The sequence below is a fragment of the Xiphophorus couchianus genome, chromosome 1 (genome assembly GCF_001444195.1).
Source record: "Xiphophorus couchianus chromosome 1, X_couchianus-1.0, whole genome shotgun sequence".
NCBI lineage: Eukaryota > Metazoa > Chordata > Actinopteri > Cyprinodontiformes > Poeciliidae > Xiphophorus > Xiphophorus couchianus.
The window spans coordinates 14,828,053-14,847,300 of record NC_040228.1 but is presented as its reverse complement, the minus strand read 5'-3'; the positions used below and the strand labels follow the sequence as shown (position 1 = coordinate 14,847,300).

General features: G+C 36.7%; 1 protein-coding gene across 2 annotated transcripts; it reads left to right on the top strand.

The window, feature by feature from the left end:
- Positions 1–8,329: 8,329 nt before the first annotated feature.
- tmem9 (transmembrane protein 9) lies at positions 8,330–18,537 on the top strand. 2 transcript variants are annotated; one of them, XM_028024107.1, is made up of 6 exons: positions 8,330–8,424; positions 8,534–8,678; positions 14,377–14,468; positions 15,511–15,619; positions 15,864–15,995; positions 16,113–18,537. In XM_028024107.1, the coding sequence occupies exons 2-6, from the start codon at positions 8,589–8,591 to the stop codon at positions 16,251–16,253; spliced, it is 564 nt and encodes a 187-aa protein (XP_027879908.1). In that variant the 5' UTR covers positions 8,330–8,424; positions 8,534–8,588; the 3' UTR covers positions 16,254–18,537. The 2 variants fall into 2 exon arrangements, with proteins under 2 accessions (XP_027879908.1, XP_027879898.1); XM_028024097.1 differs by having other exon boundaries at positions 8,330–8,442.
- Positions 18,538–19,248: the final 711 nt, after the last annotated feature.

Here is a 19,248-nt window from a genome sequence, read left to right as displayed (position 1 = left end):
TCCTGCCCAAGACTGAATCCAGAAGGATTCAACGTTTTAGAGCTTAAATTTGTCCCATAGATCAGCTCCAGCGTGAATGTTTTTGCTGACAGATGTCCCCTTTCCTTCATCTTCATCTTTCTTCCAGACTTCTCTGTTCCTCCTCTCCATCCCCAGCCTCCGTTTTCATCATCAGTCAGCTCAAGCGAGCTCCACATGTGTGCTGAGATCAGAGGGAGAGTGTAGGGTTTCTATTGATTTCTGACACTGTGGGATGACAAGTTTAGTCTCATTTTATCCTGCTTACATCTGATTTGTTGCAAACAATACAAAAAAACACAATACAAGATTCAGAAAAACAAAACATTTTTCAGCATGCTGTCTTTGGGAATTTGCTCCTGTATTTCACTCAACATCTTTTATTTCTTAGGAATACTTTTGTTTAGGTTTGTGCTTGCTGAAATGCCCAAGGCAGTCCATCGGGGCGCGCAGCTAAGCTGCCATGTCAGATTGCAGCAAATGCCGAAACAAGAAGAGGTTGACTCACAGTGGCACTCTGTGAATGTGGCCCCCCTGCGGATGAAGTCCATCATGCCTGCAGATGTGGCCTGCAGCTGGGGCAGGTGGATCACAAACTGCCACAACAAGGGAGGAACTTAAGATGGAGGAAACGAGTGACACCGACGACGTGAAACCTCCCAGAGGGCTGCTTCCTTACACCACATGATACAAACCCGGCAGACCAGAAGCTTGCTCTGTTTCAGAACTGACAACATTTACTCGTTTAATCCGTGACTTCTGACCTCTTCCCTGCTCCCGCAGACGGCGCCTTACAAACTTTTTCTCATTTTGCCAAGTTACAGCCACAAACTTCAGTGTGTTCAATTGGAATTTTATGTGATAGATCAACCCAAAGTGGTGTTGAATTGCAAAGTGGAAGGTGTCGACTGAATGCTTAAAATATTTTGCCGAAAAAAAATATATAAATTGAAAATCGAGGCATTAATTTGTGTTCAACCTTCTTCACTCTGACATCCCTAAATCAAATCTAGGATGATCAATTCCCCTCAGAACTGACCAAATTAGTAAATAGAGTCATGCTGTGTATAAATTAATCACAGTATGGATGCAGCTGCTCTGTCAATTGCTCTAAACAAACAGCATCAGGAAGACCAAGGAACACAGCAGACAGGTAAGAGAGAAAGCTGTGAAAAAGGTTTAAATCAGAGTTAAGTTGTAAAACAAAATAACAAACTTTCAACATCTCAGAATTCATAATTTAGTCCATCGTTTAATAATAGAAAGAGCATATCACAACTGCAATCCTAGCAAGGCTGTCATAATAAACCAATAAATCTGCAATGAGAGAATTAGTCAAAACTGTAGTCAAAATAGAAATTGGAACTGCAGAGAGTCAGCGCTTAGGTGGTCGAATATATTGGGAAGCCAACTATTAGTTTTGCGAGCTATAACTCTGGCCTTAATGAAGCAGAGAAAGAAATCCCATTTCGATTTTTGCCGCAAGCCATGTAGGTAAGACAGCAAGCATAGAAAAAGAGGATCTAAATGAACAAACTGGAATATTTCTATATACATATTAAAAAAAAACACTGCATGTAGAGAAGAAATACACACTACACTGAGTGTAGCATCTCCACAGTGAAACATATTGGTAGCAGTATTATGCTGTGGGCATGCTTTTCCGAGCTTTAACAAATTTTTCTTCCACTTCACAACTATGCACTGCAGTGTGTTAATCCATCATGTGGAATCTTAACCAAGAAACATTAACATTTATAGCTTTACCTGGAAATGTTTGAAGGATGTAAATAATTTTGCAAGGAACTTTAAAGCTCCGAGGCACACAAGTTGCCATGTTCGATTTTCAAATGGGTTTCTTGTCCTGGACCAGACCTGACAGATTTGTGTGCTCTGTTGGACTCGTTTGCTTACCCAGGTGTGTAGCTGTTTTTATCCCTAAGTGTTCGACGCATGTATAAATCAGCCTGATGCATAAATCAGACTCCTGTCTGGAGTCACTCTGATGTGGACGTTAATGGCTGTCTGTAAACTGGCCTGCCAAGCCTTGTTAAACCCACACCAAAGTCCTTTGCATCCTTTTTATACCATCAACAAAACCTCCTCCTTCCCCTGAAACTATTTATCCACCTTTCAATTCATGTCGCTTTTCATCTACTGGTTTTGTTTTCTTTCTGTCTTCTTGTTCGACCCTTCGTGTCCTCTGAAAGATGCCTTTAGATGTGTGGCAGCTTGCTGCTATAGCTTTGTTTCCCCCCTCACAGCCCAATGATTATGTTGTGAAGCTCTCTTTGACATTTTTCCCAACATGAAAGAGGGACAAAGTTCAACCGAGAGCTTCAAGATACTTCAAGAATGATCTTTTTCCTTAGTGTACCTGCTTATTTTCCCCATAAATTCTTGTTTGCCTGTTGCGGAAGCTGAACATCGGGAATCTTTCTGCGTTTCTTTTTTCATTGTGTCTTATCAACGCTCTTGGTTTTCATGTTCTCCCTGGGAGAGTCTTCGTTTCCTGGCTGGAAGTCTGTGTCCTTCTTCTAGGTGAAGCAGGGATCTGTTCGCATCTTGCTGACGCCAACTCCTCAGCAGACAGCTTCCCTCACATGGGCTCAGGTGGCTGACTGGCAGCTGTCCGTATGGATAAAACAGAGCAGGACACACACTGTACTGCAAGTCACCATCACTTCTGTTCTAACACCTTTGATACTGCCACCCCCCTTTGGTTTGTTTTCTCAATATATACGGTATATATATATATATATTCCTTAAACTTTTAGCTTGTTGATTTCTTGCAAGAACCATGTTAAAAAAACAAACAAACAAACAAAAACAAATACACTTGTAACATAAATTGTGGTCAAGTTTATCTTTATACCTTTCCTCTTTTAGGCCAGGATGGATTATCACAATTCGTGCTAAAAGGCAGGGAATTGTTGTTATAAGTTCTTCAAACTTCAAAATTTTACATTATGTTAAAGTTACTGTAACTTTTAGTGATTTGGGAATGCCTAGAAGATAATGTTAGAGATAAAAATATAAATCTTATGTTTTGGGCTCATATTTTATAATCTAATTTAATTAAATCAAATTTCTTAGTTACTTGTTTTGTTGATGTGCTTGTGATGTTTGTTTTATCAAAACACACAAGTGGGAGCCTGGATCTCAATGAGATAACCTGTATAAATAAAAGTCAAATTAAAGACATTTTGAAAGTTTCTGTTAAATTGTGAGTTAAATGAAGGAAAACCTGTGGATTAATTTTCAGTCGATGCCCAAACACTCAGCTTTCTTGTGTGTAATCTTGAGAAAATAAAATAAAAAATAAACCAAGATATTAGAGAGAGATTTGTGGCTATCCAGAAATCTTAATTTTCCATTTTGCTTTTCTGGAAGGTTATGTGCTCTACATCTCAGAGAAGAACGTGTTTTAGAACAAAATGCTTGTATTGACCCCACGGGGGAAAAGAGCAAACTGAAAAGAGTTCTGTACAGATAATTGTATATAATGATCATTGTTACATTTGGAGGAAAAAGAAGAAAGCTTGCAAGCATGATAGCCGAACTGTGAATTACAGATATGGCAGGAACATGTTGCTTTTTGTAGCAGGAGGGACTGGTGAGCTCTACAAATATTTAGAACATTACAAGAGGGGGAAAAAAATGTGTGGAAACAAGACATCGTATTAAAAAAATTAGGCCAAAATGGATCTTCCAACTTGACAAAAACCTTATAGAGGCAGTGGAATTATTTACAAAGTGGCTAATAGATGTTAACCTCAATATTTTGGAGAGGCAATCACAAACTCCCATAGAAAATTAGTGGGTAGAAGTGAAGTGTGTGTGAGAAAGGCGAGTTGGAATCTGGACTTAGCTTTTCCAGTTGGGAGGAATGGGCAGAAATTACAGAAACTACTGTGATACGCTTTTGAAAGCAAGTCTACTATTAAGAAAACACATGTAAACTTCTGAATTTGAGGAAAGTTAAAGAAATCTTTGAAACAGTTTCACTTTAATCTGATATTTACCTATTATATATCATTTTGGTATTTTTAACTGAAAACAACAAAATATAGAAAAGTGTAGTACATACCCATTTGTAGAGTGTATCCAAATACCTGGTTTTAACTGTGTAGATGGAGTAAATTTTATCCCATTCACCCCAAGATGATTCAATTACTGGTTTTAATAAAGATGACTTTGATTCAAACACTTGAAAAATAGTCAGGCACGGGAAAGGAAAATTCAGTCACGAGGGTCCAGAACAAGCCAGTGGCTGATGAAGACAAATGTGTAAACACATGTTGGCAGAATTGCTTTTTGGTTGAGCGTGAATCGGCCACACTCAGGAGGGCAGAAAGATGGAGTTGTGATTTATAGTTTTGTGCTGTCCCCGGACCACCACTGTCTGCTGCCTCCCACCACTGTAATTACAACCTGTGTCTATTAGAATAGTCCTGCTGCCCACAAACGCATCAGCTCAGCTGAGAGGATGGGAGGGGAAGAATCGCCTCCCCTTAAGAAAGAGTTGGTATTCAACCTCCGTTCTCGCCAAAAACAACGGGAGTGCAGAAAGAACGCAGATGATTAGACAAAGGTCAAAAAGAAACATGCAGAAAGGCTGGGCGCACTTAAAACATGCATTTTAAGATCCAAACCTCCAGTTACAGCTGGTGATGCATGTAAATTTATTCAGGGGAAGTATATCTCATAAAAATCCTTTGAGAGTATAAATGTTCATTCAGTCAGGCAATCAAATGTTTATCCCACCTATCGGAAAAACAAAGAGCTTGTCATTAATGTAGTTTATCTCCATTTTAAACCATTTCAAGGTCAATCTTGAGGTTTTTGTTGTTGTTTTTTTTAATGAAGACTCTTGTAAATCTCTTACACTTGTTTCACATTACATTTCTCACATTTCAGCATTCACTCCAAGAATGCTACTCAGATACATCTGCTGAAATGAACTCGGTTCACTTTAACTGGGACATCACAGCATCTCCTAGTGGAGGAATGCAGAGCTGTTTTTAGGTCTCTTGGAAAACGCTCCGACTAACATGGAGCAATCCATTTAAGTCTCTCACATACAGTGCACCGCACATTTATTAACCCTTCTGGTGAAGATATGCATATTAATCCTATAAACAGATACATCATGAGTAAAATTTAGAAAAAGTCAGTCTTTACAATGACAAGGACAGTCTCATGGCAGGAGTAAAATATTTATTTCTTGTGTAGTGTGTGTGCAAAATTACGGGTGACACATGTATTGACACTTAACAATTCTTTAGAATTTAGTGAATTATAGATTTTTTTATTTTTTTATTATTTGTAACTTGATGTATCTACTTATCCATTATAACATAAAACAGACTCCTGTTTCCTTCCACCACTGGTCACCAGACTGAATGAGGACCCATATTTATTTTGCCATATTGTACTTGACAATATGATAATGGTAGGAGGACAGAGAAATAAACCACCATAGTTTCCTGCTACAGGACTGCTGCAAACACTGACATACTTAGATCAGTTGTGGGGCTGCACATTCTCAACAAGACACTTTTCTGGAGCTGGAAGAACAGAATTCATTCTTGCTCTGATTTAAGATTTCTTGTAGTTTGTTTTTGAGACATAACCCAAAGATTTTTTTTTTTCCTTTTGTGATGTCAGACAAAAGTTGTGGGAATGGGCATAGATGTTGGCAAACAAATTAGTAAGTTTAGCGTGGTTGATATATATTAGTACACAAATAATTGCTTCTTTTTTTTTTTTTTTTTTACATTACTCAGTGTGACATTGTGCTACCATAATAAAAACTAAGTTTATTTTAAGGTTCTTATTTTCCTGAGGCAAACAACCTCTGTATGTTTCAGAGAATTGCTTTATGCCTCACGTCTTGCTTGGCATAAAACAGAGTTGTCACACAGTTCACAGTTAAAAGCTTGACCAGCCTAAACATCTATATTGTTAAGTTAACTTTCCAATAATACAGTTTTTTCCCAAATGGCCTCTATCTTTTCTCTCTCCCTAAAAGTGTAGGATTGTTCTCCCTATAAAAAGGGACTGATCACCATTTACGTTTTCCCTGGAACTCTGAACTGATAATGAGAGCTGGCGCTGAGTTCTGGTCACTGTCATTTATGCTGTAATTGGCCTGAAGGTGCAAAGGGCAGTCTTGCATCAAAGAGCACCAAGAACTAAGTGGCTTGCAGTGACACAGATAAAATAGTACAATGCAAAGGAGGACTCTTAAACTTCTTCACTTGAGTCACTGTTTAATGCAACAAACTGTTCAACAAACAATATATTTGGGGGTCAGCACAATTATTGGTCAAGTGAAACTAAAAATGTAAAAACATGGACCTTTAAACCAAAGTTATAATTCTTTAAATCTTGCTGAGTTTATTACATTCTTCTTCCATAACATGGATCTTTTTGTAAGTCGACTGATGAGGGCCCACTCACCATGGAGATAGCAAAATGGGTTGTGAAGGCTTACAGTGTCTGAATACATTCATGTCTATATGAATAATTAATTAAATGTACTTATTTTAAAATGTATGATTTTTATATATGTAATTTCTGATTAGTTAGCTTTAATAAGTGATAAATGTGTTTTATTCTGAATGTAAGTCTGTCTTTTCTGTCCTACATGTCTTTTTAGGTGTGTAACTGAAGGGTTATCTGACTATCTGAGTAGTTTGTTATGTCTTATTGATGGTGGTGTTCTGCTTCTACTTTTCAGCTATCAAATCCACTGCACAACTAATTCTAACTTGGTTTTTTGGAAGAGAGAAGAAGCACAGTAGTGGAAGAAAAATATAAAAAACATCTAATTCCTTCACTTTGGATATTGTTAACTTATAAATAATCAACATTCAGTTTAGAATAAGACATTTACTCTATTCACTATTCTCGAGTTAAATGGTAAAAACAAAAATTCAAACCAATTCAAAAAAAGAAGAAACGTTAATCAGGGTGGAATAAGTCAAATACTGAAAAAACAAAACTACAGCAGGACACACCATGTATCTGAAAATAAAATGAATTGTTTTTAGTCTCTGATCATTCATATTCAACAACCTTCTCCTCTTTATACTTGTACAAATCACTCTTGTCTTGCTTGAACCAAACAAATTTAGCAAACCTGTTTGAAATTTAATACGATTCTTCATGACCCAATATACCAACGTCATCCAACAGAACAGATTCTGTTGTGAGGTTGGATTCAGGGTCTTGTAAATGCCTACACTTACAGAAAAAAGATGGTAGGGAGATGTTTGCACTGATATCATAGCTCATTAGTGTAATAACCATGCTCTCGTCTGATCTATGTGACCACAGACTCGAGTGGTTAAGGCTGAATTTGTGACTTATTGATTCCTACGGCTTATTAAAGGCATGAGTATCTTGCTGTACAGAAACATGTGAAGGCAGGATTACTGGGAAATAGGAGTATTGATCGGATCAAGAAGTAGAGGCTTACGTTTCAAATTTTTTAAAAGAGCCTAGATTGAAGGGAAAGAGCAATGTTTTCTCTGAGATATAGGGAAATATTCTGATAAGTCACACACTGATAAATGCTCCAAAAGGCATTTATTATTGCTGTCAATAAAGCACATTATTCAGGTGAGTGTGAATGTTGATCAGTAAGGCTCACAAAATTATTGTTATTGTTATTGCTCACAAAATTAATACTTTTGTACTTATTTTGCTGCTTTGTTGGTCCTGGTTCAAGAAATAACCCTTTGGCATCCAACAGCCAATTACTGTAACTCCACAAAAACTTGCCAGTGCAGCAAATGTCATCCTTCAAATTAGGAATAATTAATGGCTGATTTTATTTAATTTTTTTCTTCAAGGGAAGTAAAACATTTATAGCTCCAGTTCAGATTGTTGTTATACTTTTCTTCTAAAGCAGTGATTAAGCATCCAAGCCTGAATTCAGTATAATCTGTCAGGTAGGTTATGATGAATCGCTTTCAATTTGGTTTAATATTACTTGGTATCATTTATTAAAATCCAGACTTTTAGTTTGTACATATGCAGTTTTAAAGACAACTTGTAGAGGTACACAAGATGCTCCATTTTATGCCATAACTACTCATAATAATTTAGTGCTCCTGTCCCTAACTCATTCAATCTCAGGCTTTGTCAAACAACAACAAAATGACTGATAGAACGTCAAATAAACATATTTCAATACGTGTTTAGTTATTGATTCATTGTCTAATTACAGTTGCTGGGGGTTTCCGGTAGGTGGCGCCGTTGTTTCACGTTCCATCTTGTTTTTGACGTCATATGTGGCGTAACCAGGAAGAGAAAAGTCACTTTAGCGGTACCCTTCTCAAGCTGCAGGAAGCTTGAAAGCTCAACAAAAACAAACCGTTTAACAGCGCCCAAAGCGTAAGTTAAAGGATACAGGTCGGTTTAGTCACTTTTAATAACTGATTCTTTAGCTTGTTATGTAGCTGCTACGCCTTTTAACAAAAGTCTTGTTCGATTATTGCCGCAGGGTCTCGATGGTCATCGTCCAGCAGGCTTGTAAATAGGTTTTCTTGTTGTGGAGAATGTCGTCTTTCCGAACAGGATCGTGGATGTTTGCTGCTGCCGCAGTGACAGTATTTCTATTGGATACGGTTGTTTTCGCTGAAGCCAAGGTAAAAACAAACAAACAAATAAATAAACAACAGGCTGATACTTCCTTATGATGCAGCAGAAGAGTGGGTGAAAACGCAAAAGGTTTAGTCCTAAGTAATATTTAGATATGCTTAGTTATCGTGTTAGATTCTGGATAAAACGTTTTTAAACGCAAACTTTTATAAAACGTAGTTTTTAGTCAAGAGGAAGTACACATCGTCCTAGTTATCATTATCTTAAGGGTTTGTTTTATAACTTTTTATTATCCCATTAATGATTTGCTTGCGTGTTAAGTTGATAAAAATATGTGGGTTACTAGAATATGTGGTTACTAGAAAACAACATAAACATGACAAGTGATTTAGGTTGAGATCCTGAGAATGTATCTTAAATATAAATGTTGATTAAAAAAAAAATACATCCTTTTGGAAGTTATTTTATTTTACACTTAGAATTACGTTTATCTTAATGAATTTCCATAAATGTACTTCTTCTATCAGACTGTGATATTTACTCATAACAGCTAAAGCAAAGACCATTAAATACGTTTTTATGAACTAATTTTACTACCATGTGTTTGTGTTTGTCGATTTAAAAAAATACATATCAGTGATTTACTGTAAGTCATTAAAAACAAAAAGGTAAAAGTGATTAATAACATTATTTGCCAATAAAATATTTGTATTCACTATATATAAGTTAGTAAAACCTTGAATTTTTTTGTTTAAGTATTTAATTAGTTTTTATGTATTTTAATTAACTGTTTTATGTTATAATTTGTATTATTATAGTATTTAAGTATTTTAAAAACTTGTATTGATTGATGATTTTAAAAAATATATATTGTATAGATTCAGTAAAAAACAAACAAACATGTTTTTGTTAGTTAGTTTTTGTTAATAATTTGTTAGTTTTTGTTAGCTAGCTAAGCGACCAATGTGCCCTATAGTAACATGTATTAAAAGAATATAAATTAATTTAGTACAACTGTGTAAAAACATTGGTATTTTATGTAAGACTATGGGAAAGTCAAAGAAATGTTTTATATCAATCAATCAATCAATCAATCAATCTTTATTTCAGACACAAAAGAGGTCCATAGTAAAACAAAAAGAATAAAAAAAAAAAAAAAAAAACAAAAAGAAACATGACAGTCACTGAGCCACAAATAAATGATGACGCCAATGTTTCCACAATCTTGAGAAAAATCTCGCTGTACTAAAAACAGGGTTTACTAAAATTGCTATTATATTATTGTATGACACGGGTAATCTACACATACATTTATACATGAGATTCCTGAGCGCAGCTGCACATGTAGGAACAGCGTTATGTGCAAACATGTGGCTGGCACTGCTCCATCTAGGCACTTTGAGTAGGAGCCTCAGGCCATCATTGTATGCCACATAAAGTTTGTGCAGGCTACTTTTTTTATATCTTCGCCATAGATGGGCTGTGTAAAATGAAGTACAGAAAACTTTAAAAAGAGCTACCTTCACAGAGGATGAACACATACCAAACTTTCTGATCAAAATATTAGCCTGTGCATACATCATGCAATACTGCCTACAAATGTCACGATCATCAGATAGGTCATCAGTTATGTAATGTCCCAGATATTTAATTTCATTGCATATATTGAGGACAATGCCAGATAAAGAGAAGTCAGGGGTTATCAGATGCTTATCTGCTCTACTTCTAACAATCATGACATTGCTTTTCTTAGCGTTATATTTGACATCAAAATCACATCCATATTGGGAGCAGACCCTTAGTAATTGTTGAAGGCCAGCACTATATGGGCATAAGATTACCAAATCATCCGCATACATTATGTGATTGATTATGCGGTCACCAACTACACAGCCTGTTTTACAACAATTCAGGCGCTTTGATAGTTCATCCATGTAGATGTTAAAAAGGTAAGGGGACAATATACTTCCCTGCCTTACTCCGTTACCAACATTAAACGAGTCAGACAATGAGTTACCCCATTTGACATACATTAGTTGATGACCATACCAATAGACCATTATTCTAATTAGATATTTGGGTACACCTCTGCTTTCTAACTTGCAGAACAATTTTTGATGATTCACGCGATCAAATGCTTTAGAAGCATCAATAAAACACATAAATACTGTGGTGTTGCGCAAATTATACAAATCTAAAATCTCCTGTAGCACAAAAATACACATGTCTGTACCATGTTTGGGTTTAAAACCGAATTGATTATCAGAGGTCAAAAGAAACTCTTCCAGCCTATTTAGAAGGACTCTTTCAAAAACTTTCGACAAACTACTAGCTAAAGCTATGGGTCGGTAATTCTCCAAGGAGCTAATCTTACCCGCTTTGTCTTTAATAGTGGGTACCAGAATGACAGATAACATTGATTTAGGTAGCAGACCATGTACTAGACAGCCAGTGAAACACATAGAGAGTAATGCACAGAGTTTTTTACTTGCATTTTTCAAATGCTCAGTGGAAATGTTATCCATCCCACAGGCCTTATTGTCTTTCAGTGTCATAATTATATGATATATTTCTTGTGGGGATACATTCACATTCTCATTACTGTGAATGCTTCCTATGTCAGAAATGTCACTTTTGACACAATTAAACAGCGCACTGTAGTGCTCTTTCCATAACTGAGTGATTTCTTTTACACCAGTAACACCATCAATAGTAGATGGAAGTGACGTTTTACAGTTATTTACTTTCTTTATTTCTTTCCAAAAGTCCTTAACATTATTATTTCCTAACTTTCTAGCAAGAGAGTCAGACCTCATAGTATTTTCACGTCTCCTTATGAATCTTAAAAAATGTTTAAAATTAGCATTTGCTTGTTTTTTGTATTCAAACAAGGGGCCATGTCTCTGTTTACCTGCATCGGCCCATGCTTTAAGAGCCCTTCTGGCCTCTGCATGATGTTCTTTTACATAGTCGTTCCAACCCGGCTTGGTGCTATGCAAGATGGTTTTATGCAGTGGCTTGCTTGAGATAAGGAGGGATTTCACAACATTCTCATACAGAGTACATAACTCAATACCATGTTGAGGGTCTTTACATTTCATATCACAGCATGAGATTGCTCCCTTTGGTAAGTATGTATTGCTGAACATGTCATTAGTTTGATAGCAATAATCTGATAGATCTTTTTCAGTCAAGTTATCCCATGCTATTTTTCCTGTACTTATATTATAGTCTACAGGCAAAACAGAAGGTATGCAATTCATGTTTACACATAAGGAGAATGGTATATGGTCAGTGGTGGCAAGGTCATAGTTGACACAAATTCCCAGAATGGAATCATGAGCATCAGCTGTACAGATACAATGATCTAACCAGGAAGTTGTATGCCATGATTCACTAATATAGGTGTAACTGTTGTTAGGCAAAAGTGCCTTACTAGAAAGAATTAAGGCATTACTGTGACAGAATTGCATTAAATGCGTAGCAAATGTAGAATGTTTATCTGTAACATCTGCATTTAAATCCCCCACAATAAAAAAACAAGTGGATAGATTATCTTGCATAAAAGACATAATAAAAGACAGTCTATTAAGAAATTCGTCTTCGTTTTGAGGACATTCATAAGGTGTGTATATGTTTAAAACAATAAAATGTTTGTCTCCACAAGTAAATTTCAGCCCTATGGCCCAATCCACACCCAGTCTAATCACATCAACCAGTTGATCATATTTTTTGTGCCATAATATTGCAACACCACCGGCTATCCTTCCCCGAATTATTCTGGTGCTAAGGTTGGTAGTGGATTCACCAGCGCCGTAAAAGTCTTTGTGTATGCAATTCAGCTTCTCCAGGTCCTGTTTAGCTAAGAATGTCTCCTGCACACACAGTATATCACAAGTCTCCAGTAATTTGTCCACCACAAGGCGACGCGCTCTGTCTGTTTCACTGTGTCCAACACGCAGACCTCGCGCATTATATGACACAATATTAATATCAGTCATTTATTTATCAGGATCTGTGTGGCCGTCGCTCATTTGCGGTGCTACAGATGCAGATACGTTGTCTTGCTGCAGTATACCAGTCTCTGACATATGAGCCAAACGGACGCTGTTATTTTTTGGTCTGCGCGCCTCAAAGTAGCGACGCACATACACACCCGATGGCCAGAGTTTAGGATCGTATACTTCTGCAACTTCCGAGCACTCTGCAGTTATATGAAACGAGCTAAATCGGTTACGCATCGAGTCTATCTTCCTGCATGTCACCGATTGGCCCAGTTTCTCAGTTAGATAGGCACTCAGAGTGTCAGCATCAAGGTCGGGAGAGAATTTCGTAGCAAAGACACTTACCAGCTTGGTTCTAACCACTGGGATGTTAGTCGCTGTGCCAGTGCCAATAATTCCTCCTTTGCGCTGCTCCCGCTTTTGTGTTCCATGTTCCAATGACACTGCTCCCTTCAAGGGTTTCTGGGGCTTCTGCTTCCCTTTCCTCAAAACAGTACTCCAAGCCGGAGACAGGACTTGTTGATTGGAGGCGTCTTCTGGTTGCTGCTGTTTAGCGTCTTTCCCACGTAGCTCTTCCAATACCGCCTCAGCCTGCGTCGATCCATGCACGGGTTCATTAGCTCGACTGGATTCATGAGGTGGTTCAATATTCGTCAGCCGGCGCTCCAGATCCACCGTCGCTCGTCCAAGATTTTCACTCACAGTAGCCTGAGCTTCCATAGCTCCTCTTAGTACAGAGACTTCCTGGCTCAGACGCTCCATTCTACCAAGCAGGGCCGAGGCATCAATGTTGCCGAAACCAACAGGTGGAAGGTCGTCTAGGTAGTGCGAAACAAAACGGGGAATATTCTCACCACGCTCGTTTAACAACTTCAAACAATCCTTTACATTATTTACGTCTCTCTGCGCGCCCTTATGTTTGATGTTACGCTGCTTTGTTGGGCACAGTTCATACAGGAGTCGTTTGGATTCTTCAATCCAGTCAGATGAAAAATTGTTTGTAGCCAGTAAAACAATGTCATCGTGCGGCAGTGTTTTTATCTTAGCAGAGATAAAATGTAAAAACTCATCTTCCACAATCACTTTACCGCAGGTAGTGTTATAGACATCAGGTTTTGTCCGAGAAAAGGCATTGTCAAAACGATACGCTCCTGCTGTTGCTGCCGCCGCCGCCATTTTTTATAGACGTGACCTCCACAAGTTTGTTTTCAGCACAGGCTGAATGTTGAATTGTAATTATATCTAAATAGTTAAAGAAGGTGTTGAGTTCCTCAGGTTATTCCTAAACCTGAATTTGTCCACTGCCATCAAATAATACTGCTGCTCACAGGTCCTGTGTAACAGTTGTCAATAATCCTGGTGTGGAACATTTAGCCTTTATTCCTCTGGCCCTGTTTCTGGTTTGTTGGATGTGTACTATTGAACCACTTTCAGTCCAGAATAACCTGTGTACCAGAAACAGTTACAAAACCTGTTGTGTTTGTTGGGATCTGGACCAGTTGGCCTCCAACTCTCAGGCTCATCTGTGATTTCTGCTGCTAGGCTTCAGCTCATTTGCCAACAAACATGAACCTTACTGCAACAGGATAATCAATTAAATTCATTTCTTGGGATTTTTCACATTGTTGTTGTTCTGTGATAGAGATTTCTTAATAGTAGAGGAATAATAGTGACATGTCCCTTTAAAGTTTCAATAAACTAGAAGTACAATCCTGACCCATGTTTTTCTTACTTTCTGCAGAGTTTTGAGGATGTCCGCTGCAAGTGCATCTGTCCGCCTTACAGGAACATCTCTGGGAATATTTATAACATAAATGTCACACAGAAAGATTGGTAAGAGGAGCCTTTTATTTATTTGAATCGGAAGTTCACTAAGACCAATAAGTCAATTGTTGGTGAAGGTTTCTTGTAGCAGATTCTTGTCAAGTCTAAAGAGAAAAAAATCAATATTTCTTGAAATAATGTGTGACTTTTACTCTGTCATAAATAGTTCTATTTAGTTTTATTCCTGACAGAGTGAAAGGTAACTCTGTCCCACAATTTGCAATTTAATTGATTTTATGTTCTAACGAGGATTCATGTAATTAATATGCAACATAAACATGAATATTCTTCCATTTTTGGACTTTTTCTGTGTTTTTTTTTCTTATTTGATTTATGATTTTTCTCATCATATGCTATCATAATCCCATGTCATTATGAATGATATATTCAATGTTTCAGCTTCTAAAACACCTGCAGATATCGGGGTTATTGTAAATCAGTATTGATTTAATAGTTTGCATTTCTATGCAAACTGTAAAGCTAGTTTACAATTTAAATTTTTTATATATATGTAATTCCTCTAACAGATTTGTTTGTTTTTAGTTGATTTTTTGTTATTAAAAGTGGAAAGAGAAATAAAATTTGATTTTATGGCTTATTTTATATCTCACACAAACCTGGCATTTTAACATGGGTATTTAGATTTTGTAAATCCGTGTTTGATTATTTATTGCTTTTATAATTGTATTTTATTTAGAAATGTATTAGCTGCATTAAACTGCTTTTCAGTTGCTCTGTGTGATGTAATGCAGGACAAATAAGGCAAAAGATACATGAAATATGCTTGTACCAGATTGATTACCGTAACCTGCTCTAGCAGTGTGTGTATGTTCTTGGGAAAGACTTTGAAGTTTGCTAGCCTACAGGTGCATTGTAATCACCCATTAGAGCCAGAAAAAACAAAACACCAACCTGACAGGTTATATTTAACTTCAGGTCTTTTTACTGGAAACTTGCACAATTCGTACATGTGACATATATATTTTTATTTTGAATTTGTGAATATGTTGCCAGCTTTGCAAAATGAACACATATTGTAATAAATTTGCAGCAACTGCCTCCATGTTGTGGATCCCATGCCGGTTCCTGGCCATGATGTGGAAGCCTACTGTCTGCTGTGTGAGTGCAAGTATGAGGAGCGAAGCAGCAACACCATAAAGGTACAGAGTGGATTTATTCCAGATCTTTTCCAATATTCAATACGACAAACATCAATGGCATGCTTATTCTGTATGTCTTACAGGTCTTATGAAAGAAGAAGATTTTTTTTGTCTTTTTAGTAAAAAGACTTAACATATAATAAATGGATTGAAGTATTAATGTTTGGTATGAAGTTTTTATGTTAGTTGGTTCTCAGATTGGAGGTTTTCTTAGATCGGATCTCGCTCTTACAATATTCCCCAGGTGACCATCATCATCTACCTGTCTGTCGTTGGGGCTCTGCTTCTCTATATGCTATTTCTGCTGCTGGTTGATCCTCTGATCCGCAAACACGACCCCTACACTCAGCCTCTGCACAACGAGGAAGACTCTGAGGTAACAAGCAGCACACATAAAGAAAATCATTGCATTTCAGGGGTAATGTGAAGCTTTGGACTTACGAATAGTCCGTCTTTTCAATGTGTCTCTGCCTGTGTGTGTATGTGTCTTCAGGAGATGCGTCCTCCTGCAGACGCCGGGCTGGCCAGAGGAAACACGGTGCTGGAGCGGGTCGAGGGAGCACAGCAGCGCTGGAAGAAGCAGGTGCAGGAACAACGCAAGACAGTTTTTGACCGCCACAAGCTGCTGAGTTAAAACCTCACTGCTGAACTTCAACCGTCCTCAGTGTGACAAATCGCTCCAGGCTCAATACTATTCCACCCTCACCAGCTGCACTATTTCAAAGCTAGATTTCATTGATGTGCAATGCAATGACTGTATAACTTAAAATGTTCAGACATGTTTATCTAACAAGCAGATGGGTTATAATCTTGAAATGTGTGATATGAACCCTGTCACCTGAGTTAAAATGCAGCTGTGAATGCTTTGCACATTCTTAAGAGTAAATTTATTCTCAGTTATTTTAAACTGCAGCAAAGCATGAAGTTTTGAATGTCTTTCGAAAATAATTTAAGTGTTTTAGTGATCGATGTGATGAGTTTTCTGCCCGTAGTTCTCTTGTTGCATGAGTTTTAAAAGTTACCTCACAAAAAAAGCACATTGAGTTAGTTATAATCACAGTGCTGCGATGATTGCCAAATAGTCCTTATTTCTGATTTGGCATTTGTAATTTATTGATCTGCTGCACTTGAGCACGTTCAGATTTAATTTTGAGTTTTGTAACTTACTGGTGTTTTTTAACCTCAGGCTGTGCCTTTTTTCCTAATCTCTCTCACTTCGGGAAAATGGATTTTGTCAAAGCAAAACAAAGATTTGTCTTGTAAATATTGGCCATTTATCACTTTCTGGATGTAGCCGAGGGCAGTCAGCCAAGTGATGCTTTAAATTAGAAGCTTTGCAATTGTATGAAAACGCTAATGTTAAAGTTGCCATTTACAACACAAGCATTCATAAACGCATTAAGGGTAAGCTCATAACAATTAGCCTTTCAATGGAGTTTTAAACAAATAAGGAATTTGAAAACACATTTTTCTTACACAGAGCCTTTAAAGCCACGCCTCTCTAGAACAAACAGAGCTCAAACACAAAGAAAAGATTCATTTAGTCATTTTAGATAAATTAACACAAAAATCAAAACATTTGTGCTTTTACAAAGTAAACTTGCCAAGACCTTCAAATCTTAAATGTATATGTTGAACAATTTTAGTCTGTGGTCTGTGCTGAAATTCAATCATTTACGGGAGGGATCTCACAGTTTGAAGACCGAAAGCAACGACTTAATTTGCTGATTCTACCAGTGATGACAGTGGTTGTGATAGGAGAGCAAATGTTTCAGGTGAGAAAACATTCTTCTTACTCACATTCTGTGTTTTGTGTCCTCTCGGACAGAGGACATGTTCATGGATAATATTATGAAATAAATATCAGGGTAGCACTCAACCACCCCAGGTAGAGTGCTGGCCTTTCAGAACTCTAAGCTGCTGCTTTTTTTTTCTTGTTAATGCTCAAGTGTAATCCACATACAGTATGTAACATAATCCAACATAACAAGCGATCGGCATTGTGTTCAGCTGTTTTGTGCTAAGTTTCTTGATTTTATGTATCTTTCTTAATTTTTGAGATAGAAATTATGATGACTGTAACGAGCAACACATTCCAAACACAACTGAGAAAGAAAATAACATAAAAATGGTGACGTATACCATTAAAAAGGTCTGTTCTTTGGTCTAATATAGGAATATATTTTATCTCCAGAAGTTAGTGTAGTGGAGAAAAATTTACTTCTAAGAAGGGAAGATGAAATTGAGACCTTAAACTTTCATTGGAGAATGTTTGAAAACTGTCACCAAAGAGCTGATTGGTGCGGCAGAATCAGGACACCTCGTGGCTATGAAAAGGGGATTTTTGCTTGTGTACCAACGTTTCCCACTGGAGGATTTTTTATCTGTCAAAGTAAGGCTCATTTTCTCACTAACCTTTATTTAGTTCTACATGCTGATGTTTTGTTGTCTGTACTTATTTAGTTTGTATTAATAATTGTTAATGGGGTTAATTTAAATATTTTTTGCTATAATGCTTTTTATTTATTGATCAAAAAGATTGTAATGATTTAGTGTTATTGCGAGGCAAGCCACAGGAAATATGTTTAGTGCTGTTCAACAATTACTTGATAAAAAATCTCACAACAAGCTATTACAGCTGTCACATTTCACTCTGCATATATGGTAACTGCTGATGTGTTAAAAAAAATCCTCTATTTCAAAAATGTTCTACAAAATAATGCTAAGATATATTAAAGTTGTTCTGGTGGCACATGGTGACAAAATGCACAATTCACTTTTGTTTTGTGTTATTTTTCCCTTTAATTCCTTTTTACGTTTCTGTAATATTATCTCAACCCTCATGCGGTCATTGTTCTCAGTGTCTTCACATTTAGCAGCTGCAAGTTCAATAAAGGAAAACAAAACAATTCTCTTAACATTTTGTGATATTGATTTATTTTACTTTTGGGTCACATTTATTTATGAGCAATAAGGGGCGACAAAGTAAACTACAAATAAGCTCTGCTGGCAAATTCACTAACATCTCAACTTTAAGAAAATTATCAGATTATATGAAATTTTATACTGGTATATTGTTCCTGATGAAAACTACTTTTATTCAACATTATAATTTTCAGGATTCCATATAACATTTACTGAATAAAAAGTTATTTAAACTTGATAGGCTGTCACTAACCTCTGAATTGAGCCTATGGAAAGTACATTTAAAATTAAAGAATCTCATTTAAGCAGATTCTTTAATCTACTTAAATGAGATATAATCTCATTTATGAAATAAAATGGGAGTGGTAGAATCATGTTTTATTCAGAAGGACCAGAAGAACTTGAAGAGATGGATGGAGGTAAAGAAAAGGTAATCTTTGAAGAAAACCTAATAGAGGTTTTAAAATATTTAATTAGGGCAATCACCCAAAACACAAAGTTAGAGCTATGTTAAAATAGTTTAGATTAAATTAGGCTGACTGTGACTGACCTTCATTTTCATTTGACTTTACAATTAGCATTATTTGGGGTTATCACACAAATTAGAAAAAAAAAATTTGTTTGTGTTTGCAACATGGGGATAAATTAGTACTTATCCAAGGACTGTAATTAGTTGTATTGCACATCTAAAGTATTCATGTTGA

Coding starts and splice junctions, on each gene's coding strand:
- tmem9 (XM_028024107.1), top strand. CDS start 8,589: ATGTCGTCTTTCCGAACAGGATCGTGGATGTTTGCTGCTGCCGCAGTG. Junction 8,679..14,376: donor TTGTTTTCGCTGAAGCCAAG/GTAAAAACAAAC, acceptor TACTTTCTGCAG/AGTTTTGAGGATGTCCGCTG. Junction 15,620..15,863: donor GAAGCAGCAACACCATAAAG/GTACAGAGTGGA, acceptor AATATTCCCCAG/GTGACCATCATCATCTACCT.